The sequence below is a fragment of the Orbilia oligospora genome (genome assembly GCF_000225545.1).
Source record: "Orbilia oligospora ATCC 24927 unplaced genomic scaffold scaffold00081, whole genome shotgun sequence".
Taxonomy (NCBI): Eukaryota; Fungi; Ascomycota; class Orbiliomycetes; order Orbiliales; family Orbiliaceae; genus Orbilia; species Orbilia oligospora.
In genome coordinates this window covers 753,329-770,461 of record NW_011645638.1, presented here as the reverse complement: position 1 = coordinate 770,461, position 17,133 = coordinate 753,329, and the positions used below count along the sequence as shown (strand labels likewise).

The following is a 17,133-nucleotide window of genomic DNA, read 5'->3' as shown; positions in this document are numbered from 1 at the left end:
AATACACCAAAACCCTGAAAAAATTAAGTAGGGTCTTGGATAATAAGGGCTGAATTTTCAGAACAATCGGAGAAAATTACTGGTCATCCCGTTAATTTGGTTTAGCCCGGTTACTCTATAGCTATCGCCAGAGTTTATCCTGGAGTACTGCCTTCACTTGTTTGTTCTTATCGTTTGTCCTTTCACTCTTCCCGTTTACGGAAGATCCGGTTTCCCAAAGCTCAAGTTCGCTAATGATAATCCCAGCTTGCCGACAGTCTCAAAGACCAAGAACTCAAACAAACCGTGTACATAGCAGGCCAGAATATAAGGGACTAGGGATTACATGGCAAATAAGCTTAGTAAAGTCAATTCTAGCGCAGAGTGTACACCGTTAAAGAGAAATATGTTAGTAGTGCACTAGTACTGTGGTGAAGGTCGGACGCAATGGTTATTAAGTCTTCCTTACCAGTATCTTAATATATGAGTGTATCAACATATCGGAATATTGTAAGTCAAGAAAAGAATATTCTGAAATTATACGCTTCTTAAACTTTAGGAAACTTACCAGGTGCGAGACTAGGAGACTCATGATAATTCTATTGATAATCAAAAGAATGAAGTTTGGAAATATTACATTTTCAGTTATAATTGCTCCTGTTATTTTGAATATTTCCATCTTTCTCTATGAGCTATTCGAGCTTTAATTCTTCATACTGCAGCTAAACTCGGGCCCCGATAAGGGGAGGTATCAGAATGATCATATGATCGCGAAATTCGAAATGGACTGCAACTGCTTCAGTTCGAAAAGGGGGGAAGTTCAGCACGCCGATGAGTTATAGCAGTACTGTCTAGTTAGTTATCTTATGTAAAGTGATAGTTATGTAGAGCACCAGAACTAGACATCGCCAACCAGTACTCGCCATTACGCGAAGAGAGCTCGAGAGCTCGAGAGTTGTTATATTACTTTCCTGCCAAAGGGCCAGTACATACAGTCCGCCAGCGGCTCATGAATCTATCCCGCTTTAGCCTCGAGCTCACGCTCCAAGCCACATTGTTCGTCCCGTCAATATAGCTGTATTCAACCAGGAAAATAAAGGGGACTGCACCCAAAATATCCAACAAGTCTTTAAATCGTCAGTTCAAAATTCTGGTCGGGGTAAAGTGTTGGAGTTTGGCGATGTGATTCAATTGACCAGCTGCAGCTGGCCAACAAGATGTATGCACAAAGGGCGTGTAAGCGCCTTCAACTTCAGCGAATCGGATACCTACAATTTCTATTGGACGGAATTTGTTCAGGAATATAGAAAAAAGTTCTACGCCCTAAAAATAGGCTCCACAATTCAACGTTTCACCAGGTGGGGTCATCGAATTAATTAATATTCTGCAGGGGATAGGGAGCCGGCTGTACGACCGAGCCATTGTCCTCGCGTTCGGATGGTGTTTTCTTAACTAAAACCATCAGCCTTGTGCTCAGATCTCGCTCGATATCGCGCGCTGGCCCCGCAAAATGCAATCTTGGTAATTTTTCATTGATGCCACTGTCTTCGCGCCCTGGCAGTGCATATCCCGCCATTCTGTTGATGCCGTTTCTTGGCCTGAAAGGTCGGCCAGTAGTTTTGATCAATCATAGTCCTTCATATAGCGAATCGTGTCCGGGTTCCTGGTCTTGGAAGCAATAAACCGTCTCGGCACCGCGTCTGAATTCAACTTTTTTTCCTTGGCCGTTGATATCATGATATCTCGAGTTGTAGAGCCTTGTGACGCTTTGAAGCCGAACAGCAGTTGATAGAATTCTTCTAAAATATTAATTATCTAAATTATATGTCAATACAAATATGAGATGGATCAATGTGATAGTAAAATGATGTATATAAAATGGGGGGGGGGTCTCTGTCTAGATCTCTCTTGACCAATTCAGAGCGATCAGTTTACATTCTTTTCTCATCGTCTTATAGAAATTATATCGCTTTTGATACATACATCAACATCTTTAAATTCATCACACATACCCTCTTTTTGATCTAATTGTTATAATTAAATAATCATGCAAGAAGTCGAATCCCAAAAGAACGCCCAAGATGCTGAGCATTACCCTGTACAGTCCGAACATTGGGTTTTAAGAGCAGTGAAAGGTCGTATCGGGGCTGCTTGGTTCTGTTTTGCCAACTTCGGTATGTTATAGCTTCACTAATCCGAAATCGAAATTAATATTAAATTGTTGGTGGACATGAAGCTAATCTATATCTCGTATAAAAATTTAAAGTATCATTCGTTCTTATTTTCCTCATATTTCTTGGGAACATATACCCATCGACTACCATATTCGCAATGGCATCTATTGACCTTCAACCCCGGTTCAAGTAAGTCCTTAGTTACTCATTCCACTCCTAAACACAAATTTGAATTTCAAAATGTAGTCAATGAATACATAGCTCATACAATAAATCTATAGTAAAACCCTTTCATCAGAAATCTACCGCGCAAATAACTACACCGGCACAAACCCTCTAACCAACCGCATCGAACAACCCCGATACCTCTACCTCGGCTTCTCCGGCTACTGTAACATCTACGACAACAATAGTACAGACTTCAATCAATACTCCAAAGAATGTATCAAATCATTCGTACAACCACTACTCCTTCCCGACGGCACCTTTCAAATGCAAAACGGGAAATTAAGAGATACTTCCACCCATGAATTCAACCTCAAACAAGCATATCCAATGTGGCAGGCTGCAGCCGCACTCATGATTCTCATCATGCTCTATAATGTGGCCGGTATCGCAGTCGTTTGTGCTGGAAAGTACTACGAGTTAGCGTATAAGTATCTTTGGATCGTGTCGATTTTACTTAGTATCCCGCCAGCTGTTCTTGCACCGCTCGCGTTATCGAAAGTATATAGCCTTCTCGATGAGGCGCAGACGGGTGGGGGCCAATGTTTGGGTTCGAGTCTGTTTTTTCTTGCAATGTTGTTGACGTTTGTGGCTCATCCTGTCTTGCTCGTTGTAGCAGTTGTAATCGTTGGGTTTGCTATTGCTATTGCATGGTGGATTATATCGGTATGTTGCAGGAATGAGACTAGAGAAGAGGGAAAAGCGAGGGAAAGGAGGGAGGAAGAAGAGAGGAGGGCGGTAGAAATGAGAAAGTGGTAATATGGTAGACGGTTTTAGTAGGGCTCATTCTATCCTAGATATAATATTTATGGGGTTATATAAAATAAATTATGAACGTTAACTTTCATCGAGTATTTTGAATCCACCTGTTCTGTGATTTGTTAAATGTGCCACTTAGAATCTTATGAGGCGTTAGTTTACTCTTGCAATGTTAGAAAGAGAAAGAACAAAAAAGAAAAGAAGAAGAAACACCATGCATTCGACTTATTTTAATCCTAACCAATACTCTTTGCTTCAAAAACCTTTGTCGCTTTACCCCGTAATTGCGGATGATCGACCCTATCTCCTTACCCTCGGAATCTTTTTGTTGTTTCTTGAGACCTAGGTCTAGCTCCCGCAATGTGGTGCTTTCATCAGAGTCTAGGGGATTAGATCTGAGCGCCCGAGTATAGTCTCTTGACGACTCTGCCATTGCCCAGTACACAAACTTATCCGACAACAATCCCCCCCGTCAACCCCCCGGTTTCATTTCCCTTACCACCTCAGGAAAGCATTCGCAGGTACATTTAAGTAAAAATGGGGATCCGTAGAATTGCCTGATTCACGAACGGGAGGATTTGAGAAGATCTTTACATTGGTATATCTATTCTCGTATGGAACTAGTCATAATAGAACAGCACATTAGCAGCAGTCAGCTATTTAAACCCCATTACAGCAAACAATCACTCATAACATGGAAATCCCAAGTTAATTCTCATTCCTGTTATGTTTCATGGATTGAAGGACGTGCATATGCATGTGCATAGAATCCATGGCACCTCATCGAACTTGTTGCAATTTCTGCGTTGTTCCAACCACCAAAACCCGCCCTCGGCAAAATTTCTCAAAGTGGTGTGACCTCACCTTGTCATTCCCGTGTCCCCGAAACGAGAGAGAAACCTCCAAAACCTTCAACCTCCGAAACGTCACCTCTTCTTCGTCGTTCTCCCCAATTGGACCGCGCAACCACTCCGAGCCTCTCTCTCCCGCTTCGACACATCTCCACTCCGAATCACATAGATTAGCAATCGTCATTTCACAATGTCCGACGAAGAACAAGTCACCAAGCCATTCAAGTTCGTTACCGGTATGCATAAACATTATTACCCATCCGTCCACCCATCCACCCACCACCATTCAAGAAGACCCACATCCCGACAACATCGTCCATGATTGTTCTATACTTTCCCTCCAACATGATAGAGTTTTTCTATGGAAAGGCGGGGGGGATATGTGAAGGAGTATATATATACCGACGGAATTGAATAAACCCGACTAACATCAATTGCGCCCTCCTCATCTAGCCGGGTACGACGCTCGTTTCCCACAACAAAACCAGTATGTCTTCTCTACATCTCCTAATCCCCCTTCTATCTAAATTGCCGTTGTAAAGATACATATCCACTAACAACTTTCCTTGCATGTAATAGGACTAAGCACGTACGTCATACCCAATATAAAACCTCCCCTCCTCACAGCAAACAAACCTAACAACCAAGCAAAAACAGTGCTGGCAAAACTATGTTGATTACCACAAGTGCATCCTAGCCAAGGGAGAGGACTTCCAACCTTGCCGTCAGTTCTTCCATGCATACAGATCTTTGTGCCCAAGCTCTTGGATCAGCAAGTGGGATGATCAGCGTGGTATGTACTCAAATCTTGTATCCCCTTATATTTTTGCAATAAGCTTGATGAAATATCGGATATTGGTTGGATATGGATATGGTTGGATACTAATATTATCGTTTCATAATATATAGAAGCCAACATCTTCCCAGTTATCCTCAACGACTCTTAAATCTTAAAGAAATCACACTATTTTTTGTAAATGATTTAAGACGAGGAAGGAAGGCTGTATATTTTTTCTTCTATAGTATCAGAGATAATTCATAAAGAACCAGAGATAGGATCTTTTTGGAAGATCTCCGATACCATAGAGAGCGGAAGAAGAGGTTTAGGGGAGGAGGAGGAGAAATGTTTATAAAATAAGGCGAAATGAACGGGTTATGGTTGTAGTATATATTTTTTCCCCATTTTTTCTTCTATTTATCAAACTTTTGCGATTTGACTTCCCATCTTAAAAAATATATATATTGAAGAAACATACTTTATGAAACCTCGAAGACAGAGTTTGGATATTTCATGAATAAGTACGTAGGTACTGAAGTACTCTTGCCTGGAAATTCTTTCGAAGTACTAGCTTCACTTTTCAGTTCCCATACATTATCCATTCATCTATTCCACATTTGTGGCCAGCCGGCGTCTGGGAACGAGACTAATCATTTCCGTAAGTAAAAGATCCCTGTTTATTCCGATGAATATATTAATACGTATAACTGATCATGACATTAGGGAAAAAATGGAAACCCGTCGGCCGGACGGAAAGCCCTTCGTAGGATGGAAGTTTCGGCATAAACAAAACAAAGTAACAAATTTATATCGATAATAAGAAAGATTATCATACTGAGGAAGACTGCACGGTTCCAAGGCATTTCATGACCACGGGACCATAGTAATTATCCTTAAGCTTCCTCTACTGGACAATCCAAAACCAATATATATATGTTTGAGTTTAAATCTGCCTCCTGCCCAAGCTTAGCCAGACCTGGAATGTTGAGTATATACTGTTTACCTTGACTTTTCGAGAGAAAAAGAAAAGAAAAAAATCCCAATTCCTTTCAGTTTTAAATTTTGGAGGGCCAATGGTGGTCTGGTTTCTAAGATGTTACTGAGCGCGCGTTATGCACAGTTTGACCTTTCGCTCCTTGACCCCGCATGCACAAGAATAATAACTATCTCGGGCTGGGTACTTCAGCCTTGTGGTAAACATTTCATCTACGGTGGCCTCCACTACTTAAAGACCAAGGATCCTAGGAAATTCGGGGCCTTGTTAGAAAACATCCTAGCAAGAAGCTATAAATGTGGAATCATATAAGATCTCCGAAGCTCCTATCAAGATCGAGGACAACGACAACCTAGCCAGGAACAACCCCAAGCTAAATCTGGGACCACCACAGACTAGCTAGTCTAGAACTATCACAAGCCGGTTTGGAGATAATACAAGCTGAACAAGAACGCCCGCAGTTTGAACAAGGACGATCACAGCCTAGTCTGGAGCGACCACGGACTGGAAAGGGGCAGCCACCGCTTGACCAAGGGCAACCACGGGCTAGTTTAGATCTATAGAGATATCACAGATCTAACTGAACAAGAACAACCACACCCTAGTCTGAAGCAACCACATCCTAGTCGAGAAACAACTAGCTACAGCTTGATCAAGAACAACCAGTCTGAGCAAGAGCAATGCAATCACAACGTGATCAAGGGCAACCACAGTCTATATTTGGGACGAAATCAAAAACAGACAGCGGAGACAACAACCACCAGAGTATATTCAATAACGGTGGGGAAAGTCGTGTAATGGTACAGGCGGGAGTACAGCATGTAAACGGGTAAGGTCGACATAAATATAGCAATGCATTTAGATCGTGACTATCGCTCCTTAACGATATCGATCGATCGCTAACTCCTCGATAAATTAGACATATCTTCAATATTAATTCCGGCAGGGCCGCGGCAAAGAAAAAGGAGGAAGTTAACTACAATGTTCCTCTCAGCTTCCCCTTCCCTAGAAATCGCAATTTCACTGGCAGGGATGCAGAATTGGAGGCCATTGATGGATATTTCTCAGAATCAACCGGTAGTGGTGTTTCTATCTATGCGATCATAGGCACTGGTGGGATGGGCAAAACTCAGATTGCTCTTGAATACGGCTATACCCGCTACGAGAAAACCCAGTTTACTGCGGTCTTCTGGATATCAGCTATGACCGAAGAAACCATCCAAACTTCATTGGTGAATATCATGCAGCAGATCGTTGATAAAAAGGCGAGGGAATATTTGCCCAATCCCCCCAGCTATACGTCTATCGCAGCAAATCTTAAAATTTCGCAGATGATGGACGGAAATGGTAGAATTAGCAGTGGTTCTGACGCAGGAGCCATCAAATATGCTTTCTTCAGTTGGCTCAAGTTATCAGGGAACGACAAGTGGTTATTGATCTTCGACAATGCAGATGATCTTAACGTTCCAATCGACGACTACTTTCCGAATGAAGCTGGACACATCTTAATAACAAGCCGTCGACCAGAGTTCTCCGACTACGGGGAACAAATGGAAATTGGTGGTTTAGACAGAGAAAACGCACTTCGTCTTTTGCTGTGCCTAGCACGACGAAACGCTACCGAAAGCGATATCGAGAGTGCTACAGAAATCATCGAGAAAGTGGGTTTTATGCCGCTAGCGATTACTCATGCTGGTTGTTTTATACGACAACTGAATATTCCCATCTGCCATTACCTACAATACTACGAGCGAACCTTTAAAGAAGCACAATCTAGAAAATCAAGAATCGGATGGGCCTATCGCAAAGACACATCGATGACAACTTGGGAAGTCTCCTTTTTGGAAGTTGAAAAACAAAACAAGGAAGCAGCTTCTATCCTGCTTACTTGTGGATATTTGAACCCAGCCGAGATCTCCGAAGATTACTGGCAAGATAAGCAACAACTGAACACGAAAAGTCAAACTCAAGGTAGGTTCTTTCAACAGGTTTCATTTCCGACTCCAAATCATAAGAGTGTTTATATATATGTAGAAGGAGCGACCATTGATCTCTGGAAACCAAAGCTAATATGCCACATAGAGAAAAATAAATTCTCGATTCTCGCCTCATATTCACTTATAAGTCGAGGCCAGCCAGGAACGTTCTCTGTCCATCCCGTTGTACATAGCTGGGCGAGGGAACGCGGGGACGACTCAGATCGTTTACGGGCAATAGGGAATGCTCTTAGAATCTTTGGTCGGAAACTTCGAACCAGAGGAAGACCGGACTGGAGCCAACGGGATGGACAAGAAGAAAGGAGAATCTCGGCACACATAGACGTCTTTCTGAAGCACTCAGAACATTACAGTTTCAACGAGATTTTTGAGAAAAATGACGATATTTCTATAGGTGATGTTCTCGGTGCTTTTAACAAAATAGCACTCAGAATGTCCGTTGTGGGGAAATTCTCCGAAGCTACTAAGATATATCGAAAGACCCTAGTTTGCTATGGAAAAGCATTCGGGGAAAGACATATCGACACTCTCAACACCGCTTCTAGCTTAGCAGGTTGCCTTGCTAGTGAAGGCCGGTACGATGAAGCTCTCCCAGAACTCCAAAAAACCTTGATCAGCAAAAATATGGCTTTGGGCGAAGATCATTTATCAACTAATGAAACAAAATGCCAGATAGCAGATTGTTTGAGAATGGGGGGCAAACTCGACGAAGCTCTCACAATATATCAAGAAGTTCTGGACTTTCAAGAAAGAAAATCAGGTAAAAATGATTTGGTTACTATAGAAATCGCTCATAGAATAGCAACGACTTTCTACAAACAAAACAGATTTGACGAAGCTCTTGAAGCTTATCAACAGGTTTTGATCAGTTTCAAAAAATTTCTGAGCGAAGATCACCCGTTTATTCTCGCAACACTTAATAATATGGCAATAGTTTTGGTTGATCAAAGCAAATTTGACGAAGGTTTGAAAATTTATCAAGAATGCATTATTGCTCATGAAAAGTCCTTAGGCAAAGATCATCCTTCTACTCTTGCAACGGTTTGTAATATGGGAAGGGGTTTTTTTCGTCAGGGCAGACTTGATGAAGCCTTGAAACTTTATCAAGAATGCATAATTGCTAAAGAAAGGGCTCTAGGTGAAGATCACCCGTGGGTCCTTGATACGGTTGAAGGTATGGCGGAAATATTTTTTTGTCAAGGCCAATATTGCAAGGCTTTAGAGCATTATCAAAGACTTCTGGTCGGTCGAAAAAGGATTTTAAGTGAGGACGATCCCAAAATTCTGAAAACAATTCATAAAATAGGAACTACTCTTTATAGGCAGGGCAAGCTCGATGAAGCTCTTCAACAACTACACATAGCTGCAGTGGGCAAAGAAAGAGTCTTGGGCCGAGACCACCCGTCAACCCTCTCCACACTTAGGAATATAGCACTTATCTCCCGAAAGATAGCAAAAAAGTCACCACCATGTATATAATTTCATATTACTATAACCATGAGCTTTCAACATCAAGCCGAGAAACTATTTGACTCTCCGTAAGCCTAAGACTATTTTCCAGTCAGGATGTCCTTCAGATTTGCGGAAGCCTAAGGAAACTTCATGATTCACCTGGTGGCGTTGACCTACTCATATTCTGACAATTACCTAGATATTCCTCCTCCGGCCGCCTGGATTTCTGCTTTGAGTTCTTTCAGCCGGGATGCTGGATGAGAGGTATTGTTCTGAGCAGTTAGAGGTCCTGTTATATATATATGGTAGATTCAAGATAATTATACCCCGGCCGGTTTGTGCCTCGTTATATTCTTTTCATCTATGCGTTAGTACTTAAATATATACTATTCTGGCCATATGACAGTATTCAATCCTAATACTGCTAGTACACTGCACCCGATGTGAACCAAGATCTCTATACAATTTTACAAATCTCAAAAAGGATAATATATATACTCTAATATCACAAGTACTTTTTCCTTCCAAAGTCCCCTTCACGCTTCAATCACATGCAGCCTCATTCCATAAAAGCTAGCCCATAGTTTTCTTAAGCCATAGCACCTCTCCCACCAATCTCCTTAAGCCTCTTCAAACTCCTCTCCCCGACTTTAGCCTCCGGCAACCCCTTCCCTTCACCCTTCGGAGCCTCCAAAAACCCAATTCCAACAAGGAAAGCCAAATAAACCCCCATCAACCCTTCATCAACCCCACTACCCCCAACCCACTTCTCATCATACTTCGCCAAAGCCCTTCTAGAGTTCTCATCATCCAACTCTGGCGCCTTCGTGCTTTGTGGCAAATTATCACACACAAAGTGGACGAGCGGGTAGAGGGCGTTATCCTTACTAACCTCCGTTACATGTCTTTCTAGTGCAATCCTCCAGGGGACGTAATCTACCCGTTGGACATTGTACCCGTAGACGGGTAGGGTGGCTAGGAATTCGTTGAAACGGAGACGTGGGTGGGAGGTTACTTGGGCTACTGCTAGTGGAGTTGCTGGTGGATAGAGTGTTGAGGCTACCACTACTCGGGCGACATGGTCGACTGGGACCATGTTGACTGTATTATGGATATCTGGGGTTTGGCCGAGCTGGATGCAGCCCTTAATCATGCGGACAAGGAAGTCATCGGTGTTTGTCACTATTTTTTTTCATAACATACGTTAGTTCGACCATTGATGAAATGAATATGAGATCGACAAGACATACCTCCGGTCAAAGTATCACCAGTAATATAACCCGGTCTAATAATCGTTCCCTTCAACCCTCTCTTGCCAGCTTCACGAGTGATATACTCTCCAACCCATTTGCTCTGTCCATATCCATTACCCAATCCGGACGCCGACCCTTCTAAATCATCATCTTCAGGAACACCAGCCCCACCTTGCTCCAAGATAGTATCGGAAAGTGCAACGTAATGATCATTATCCAATACCGAAGTAGAGGATACGAATGCAAAGCTCTTAGGCTTTCCGGTAGCGCAGAGGTTTATGGCCGCAAGAGTACCGAAGACATTGGGCTTTCGGAGGGTGCTGTACGGATAAACCCAGTGTACTTGCGCACCATTGTGGATCACGAAGTCTGCTTCCGCAGCAACGGTATTCCAGGTTTTGTCGTCCAAGCCTAAGTTTTCCTTGCCTAGGTCACCGGTGACTGGAACGATTCTGTCCTTCCAGGAATCAGACCAGGTATCATAAGCCTCACAGCTAGCTTGGATTCTCTGGAGCGCTTTTTCAGTCGTATCAGCTCTGACATGGGCGTATACTTTGATCTTTGGAGCCTCTCTAGTCAAGAGCTCACGGAGAAGGAAGGCACCAAGGAAACCAGTGACACCAGTGAGGAATACATTGTACTCCTTCGTTTCATCGACTTCCGGTGCTGACTCAAAGGATTCTGGAAGGCTGTTAACCAACTCTCGTGCTTCCTTCGCATACTCCGACTCCTTTCCAACTTCAACGGAAGAAGTTTCAGCAGCAGGCTCAAGTCCTATTTCGACACTCTGGCTGATCCTTTCTACTTCTATGGCAAGGCCACCAAGTGTGGGTTGCTTGAAAACCAATCCCAAGGGGATTTCAGCTGCAAACCTATTTCTGACTTCAAAGATCATTCGAGTTGCAAGGATCGAATGTCCTCCGAGGTCAAAGAAACCGTCCGTAAGCTGGATCTTATCTGTAAGAAGTGGTAGCAAGCTCTTCCAGATATCTCGGAGCGCACGGGCAGTGGGTGACCATTGTGCGTCATAAGCTTCCAATGGCTCTCCAACTGTAGATGTAAGTCTTCTCCTCCTTCCGCTTGCAGCAGCAATAGTAGCAGTATCAGGGAAAGGCAGCGCTGGCTTGTCAACCTTGCCGTTTGGATTCAATGGCATTCTCGCCATCGGCACCACAACAGTAGGTACAGCGTACGCTGGAAGCTTGGTCGCCAAATACTTTTTGATATCCTGAATCAGCTTCCTATACCTCCTCAACCTTCTCACGATATCATCGCTTTCAACTTCTACGTCTCCCTCCGTAGCAGTTTCGTCTGCGCTCTCCATCGCATCCAGTTCATCATTCTGCAGAGGAACGATGTATGACACCAAAGTTGGTTCTTCGTCCTTATCACGCTTAACAAGCGTAATGTTCTCTCGAACCAACGGGTGCTGCGAGAGATGTGTGTCAATCTCACCGAGCTCGATTCTGAATCCACGGATCTTAACTTGATCGTCCGCTCGTCCGGAACACTCAACATCTCCGCTAGGAGTATACCTCCCCAAATCACCACTTCTATACAACCTATCTCTAGGTCCCATATAGAACTCCCTCCACTTCTCCCCACCATCTACATCAGCCTCCTTCCATTGGGCTTCATCCACAAACCAATTTCTGACAAACTTTTGTTCCGTCAATTCCGGTAGCTGAAGGTATCCCTCAGCCAACCCAGCTGCACGAACATAAAGCTCTCCGATTTCTCCAACTCCACAAATCTGACTGCGATCATGTCTGTTTACGACAAGAAGTTGGACATCAACCATACCCTTTCCAGCCGCAATAACGTCCTTCTGGCTCTGGCTGAAAGTCGCATCCTTAGCTAGCGACGGAATCTCAAAGTAAGAAACCGCACGCTGAGTCTCAGTGGTTCCGTACATGTTAACCACGTTTACATTCCTTGCAAGGGTCTGTAGGCGCAAACAATCGCGCTTTGTAAGAATATCACCGACAAAGAATGCATGATGTAGCGATGGGATCTCTGCAGAAGCCTGTGCGGAGAGTAGTTGACCCATGGCCGGAGTCAAATGTGTGACGGTACATTGATTCTCTGCCATCCACTCGGCCAGTCTTCCGGGTGTTCCAATATCGTTCATGGTTGGAACGTAAAGTCTCGCACCCAAGAAGAGAGGAGTGAACATATCACGCTGGATAGGGTCATGAGCAATACCGCTAAGCATAGTGAAGCGGTCGTTCTCTGAGAGGTTGAATGTCTCTGCCATCCATGGGAAGTAATATGTGAGAGAGAAATGGCGGCCGCGAACGCCCTTGGGAATACCCTCGGAACCAGATGTGAAAGACAAGGTAGGATTGCTATCTGGACCGACGACCACGCCAGGGTTTTGGGACTTGAGTTCCACCTGGGGTGACAGGACATCGACACCATTGGCGTCTTTTCCTCCAAGAAGACTACCGTCTGATTGGATTGCCAAGGCAGGGACTCGAGTGACAAGTGAGAGTTCGTCATCAATGTATTTGAGAACTACTGGAGACAGTGTCCCTGCCTTTTCAATGACTACCAATGCCTTTGGGCGTGCGACCGAAAGGTAGATATTCTGTCTGTTTGGCGGATATTGGGGATCTATGACGGAAAATGTACCACCAGCCTTAAGAACACCAAATACAGCTACCACGAGGTCCACACCACGGTAGGCGTAAACCATTACTACATCTCCCAGTCGGATACCAGATTTGATCAAATGATGGGCGAGAATATTCGACGCCTCATCGATTTGACGATAAGTGAAAACTCGCTCAACGGAGTCTGATTCCGTGAAGTCTGGTGTTTCGACCACACATGGTCTATCCGGATGTCTTGCAGCATTTGCAGCGAAGATATCGTGAATAGCACCACGGAAGGAGCTCCACTTCAAATCCTTCTTTGGGTCTGGAAGAACAGCCTGTTGCGACGGTGTGATAAGAGATATAGCACCGACGTTTATGGTTGGGTTCGCAGCACCGATTTGAACGATTTGAAGGAGCTGCTCGATCATTAACGAAATACGAGCCTTGCTGAAGACAAGCTGGTTGTAATGTGCGCTCAATGTGATTTCTGGGATAAGGGCCGACGAGCGGAGCGATGCTTGAGAGAGCGGTTTGAGCTCGACGTATATATTCAAATCGGTGTTAAGTTCATTCGAAGCAAGGAATTGCTTTGAAGGAGCATCCGGAGCATGGTAGAGGGAGAGGCGGAAGAGGGATGGTGGGACCTTTGATTTGGTTTTCTTTTGGAGGTAGGAGAGGAGTGCAGAGAATGGGACTGCATCGGCGGCACCGACTTGTTCAGCCTGTATATCAATAGCATCATTAGCATCATAAATTTCTATAGAGACAGTAGTAGTAAAGGAATAGATAATACCTTCTGAACGGCTTCCAGGACAGAAATGAAGCTGGTCTGTCCAGCAATAGGAAGACGAAGAACGTATGGTTCCTTAGTTTCTGCACTGGTAGCAAGGCTTATGTCTTCATCGCCAGTGATTCTGAATGCCAGAATAGCGAATGCAGCCAACAAAATGGTGAACGGCGAGGCGTGGTTAGAGCCATCTGTGATTGCCAACTGAAGCAATGAAAAACGGGAGCTCTCAGGGAGAGTTATTGAGTGAACAGCTTCGACGACTCTGGATTCAGCAGGCTTTGGATAATCGGCGACAGATGTGAGAGAAGCGGTGGTGAGGTTCTTGAGTCTGTCTGCCCACCGCTCGAGGCGGGGCTCGATGTTTTCCGACAGGACGGCTGCCATTGTGTTTTGACTATTGATTGATTAATTGATTGAAGGCAATCAATTGGATTGAAGTAATTGAGATCAATCAATTGGACATTGGAGATGCCTCGATGGGTTTTTTGAATGTAGTTAGTTAATTGGATGTAAACGATTGGTATGCGTCATTGTATGCCTGTCGGGTGGAAGCACTAAAATTATCGCCGGCATCGGTTGCTGCTGGTGTCGTCCGATGTCCACAACACCCGCCGTATACATAGATCATGCCAGATTACCAATCATGTCGCTGTTCGGATGCTTCGTTCCTAGGATTCTACAATTCTACAATTCTACAGGAGGTGTATTAGAAGCTGTAAGTAATTATCTTCTATCTCCATATGCCACTTTGCCCCCGGTTTCGACGCTTTGTCTGATGGTCTGGTTGACTGGTAGCTAAGGACAAGCCAAGACGGATACCTATCACAGATACCTCGTACTTCAGCAACCGGAGATACTAGATACATGTACTACATCCAAGGCATTGTGGACCTCGCAGACGGCCGAAATTGATAATTAAAACTGCAGCGACAATGCTATATTAATATCCATCTGGCGATATTCCGTAGCCAAGTCTTATCCATACGACCAACGGTCCAACCCAGGAATGCCCAATTCAGCCGCCCAAACAGACAAGTGCAAGTGCAGCAAGTGCGAGTAGGTACAAGTACTATCGATATGGGAGTAGCCCGAAGCGGGGCAGACGAGGCCGGATGGTATGGTATGGTATGGTATGGTATGGTCTGGCCATGGGTGCAGCTATAAACCCCACTTTCCCGATCCAACCTCGCCGACGTCCCTTCTTCTTCCCTACTAGCGTCATCTTTTGTCTGGTTCCAATTCTTCCAACTAATCCGATCTTCTTGTTCTCTAACCTCAAACAAGACCTACGCAAGGATACCTACCTAGTCGATGGGCTAGGTATTTAGCCTTCGTAATAGCGTGGGAGACATCGTGCACCGATCGTGTGCCGGGGGCCCAATTGCGGCTTGCCGTTTGTCATCGATGAAGAAAGAACATGATTTGCAATGATCGCTTTTTAAACCGCAGATGTTCAGGAGAAAACCGACTCGGTACGGACGGACGTGAACTAGTCCGAACGGCAATGGTTAGAGCTAGAGCTCAAGAGACTTACATACCTTGCAAGCTTACTCAAACCTCAATGGCTGAATTCATCGAGAAGTGAGTATAATGCATCGAATAGCGGCACCTCCCCCCTCTGCCTGGGGCAGCAGCGTGATCTCAGTGGCCCGTCAAAGGCAATGCATCAATATCAAATCGAGTGAAAGATTCATTCGCACCGAATCGAAATCTTCGTCTGCTCCATCAGAGCTTCTTCCCCTTCCTCTTCGTCGTCATCTTCTGCTTGCTTGCTAGCACAGCATATGCACGAGCATCCCACAGAAACCTGCACGCGAGCTATTACATACTCACACAGAATTTCCATGCATGGAACGAACAAACCGCCCAAACTTCCGCGGGGGACGTCCCAGACGAAACCAATGGCAGAATCTTGTGTGCATTGTGAGGTGGGTATAAGCTTAATAGAACGGACCATATCAAACCCAGGATCAAAAAAACGTGCGAGAACCCGCCTCTCAGGTTGGCTTGTGGCCAGAAAATCCGAGGGAGCGGAAGCCAATTGAGAGACTCCAACATGGGTGATCCATAGCAAAAACGAGCAAATCAGCGCCCCGCAGCAGCTATACCCTGGGACACCATAGAATTAAAGCTCTTGCATACATATGCAGATTCCGACCAGCATTAGCAGTGGGACTGTGTACAGAGTACTTGGGAAACCGTTGAAGATTTTTATACACTAACCTGACGACAAGTGCTCGAATCGGGTGTCGGTGTTTCTTTTCTTCGCTTCTCCTCCGATGATTCTATCGGGCATATCATGCCATACATCCCGTACCTATCATGACCCCTCGTCGACACGCCCGAACTGACTTAGAAGCTACCCTTGCTAGCCTAGCACCACTCAATTGCAATTGCATCTCGGTGGAGGAGGAGTAGCAGTTACCTGTGGGATGGACCGGGATTGCTGCGCGTGTTAGTTACTAATAATCTTTTTTTTTCGTTCCCAAAATTTTATTTTTGTGGCCGCCAAAGACCATCATTGTCTCTTCTTCTCCCACCGGGCTTTTTTTATATACATCGCTCCGTCCCCTCTACAAACCTCAACCATGGCCAGCTTCGTATCGTAGTTCTCTCCTTTCTATTCCTCTCCCTCACTCTCTCACTCGTTCTATTCTATTCTCGTCTCTTCTCTGTCTTGGTGTTCTCCAACGTGGTTAGTAATACCCGACTGGTCCTGGAAGGGCAAAAAAAGAAGCTTAGAACTTTTTTTTTATCCGTACCACTGAGAGACTTCCTCCTCCCGTTCCTACTACTCTTCTTCCGCTTCTCCTCTCGAGGCTAGTATAGTCGCCAGAGCCCCTCTTATACTCCTCCTTCTCCTCTTCTTCCTCCTCCTCCTTTTCTGCTTCTCCCTGGTTCCTCTCCATCCTCGGAACTTTTTTTGACGACCAAGCTCGCAAGCTTGTTCCGTTGCGTGACCCACAACAAACTTTTTTTCCTCTCAACATCGTCTCATTGTCATCTGTGCCTCTTCTGATCTCCTCCTTCTCCCTCCCTTTCTCCATCTTCTCAAGCAATCCCCGTCTTCCCTCCCTCCGGAATTTTACCAGGTTTTTTTTTTTGTCACCCGCTGAATTACTGTTCTCGGAGCGGGACCCTGTCCAGACGACAGCTCAGAGTTGCCCGGTGCCTTGGATTCACTTCAGCTCCACCAAAGCAGAGCCAAACCAAACCAAAGGAAACCCCTAAAGCTTAGCTCCACCAGGAAACCTCACCGAAAACCCTCCATCCGGAACTCG

The 17,133-nt window shown here is 44.7% G+C and overlaps 4 protein-coding genes across 4 annotated transcripts; 3 read left to right on the top strand and 1 right to left on the bottom strand.

The window, feature by feature from the left end:
- Window positions 1-2,026: 2,026 nt before the first annotated feature.
- AOL_s00081g222 (uncharacterized protein) lies at window positions 2,027-3,137 on the top strand (the record flags this gene model as incomplete). The annotated part of the gene is made up of 3 exons (XM_011125039.1): window positions 2,027-2,153; window positions 2,246-2,342; window positions 2,435-3,137. 3 exons carry the CDS (start codon window positions 2,027-2,029, stop codon window positions 3,135-3,137), a joined length of 927 nt encoding a protein of 308 aa, XP_011123341.1.
- A 1,041-nt stretch (window positions 3,138-4,178) lies between these two features.
- Window positions 4,179-4,935, top strand: AOL_s00081g221 (uncharacterized protein; the record flags this gene model as incomplete). The annotated part of the gene is made up of 5 exons (XM_011125038.1): window positions 4,179-4,224; window positions 4,442-4,475; window positions 4,568-4,577; window positions 4,646-4,781; window positions 4,898-4,935. 5 exons carry the CDS (start codon window positions 4,179-4,181, stop codon window positions 4,933-4,935), a joined length of 264 nt encoding a protein of 87 aa, XP_011123340.1.
- Window positions 4,936-6,440: 1,505 nt separating this feature from the next.
- On the top strand, window positions 6,441-9,236 carry AOL_s00081g220 (uncharacterized protein; the record flags this gene model as incomplete). Its single annotated transcript, XM_011125037.1, has 3 exons — window positions 6,441-6,589; window positions 6,680-7,731; window positions 7,843-9,236. 3 exons carry the CDS (start codon window positions 6,441-6,443, stop codon window positions 9,234-9,236), a joined length of 2,595 nt encoding a protein of 864 aa, XP_011123339.1.
- A 562-nt stretch (window positions 9,237-9,798) lies between these two features.
- Window positions 9,799-14,236, bottom strand: AOL_s00081g219 (uncharacterized protein; the record flags this gene model as incomplete). Its single annotated transcript, XM_011125036.1, has 3 exons — window positions 9,799-10,391; window positions 10,460-13,784; window positions 13,856-14,236. 3 exons carry the CDS (start codon window positions 14,234-14,236, stop codon window positions 9,799-9,801), a joined length of 4,299 nt encoding a protein of 1,432 aa, XP_011123338.1.
- Between the last annotated feature and the right edge of the window lie 2,897 nt (window positions 14,237-17,133).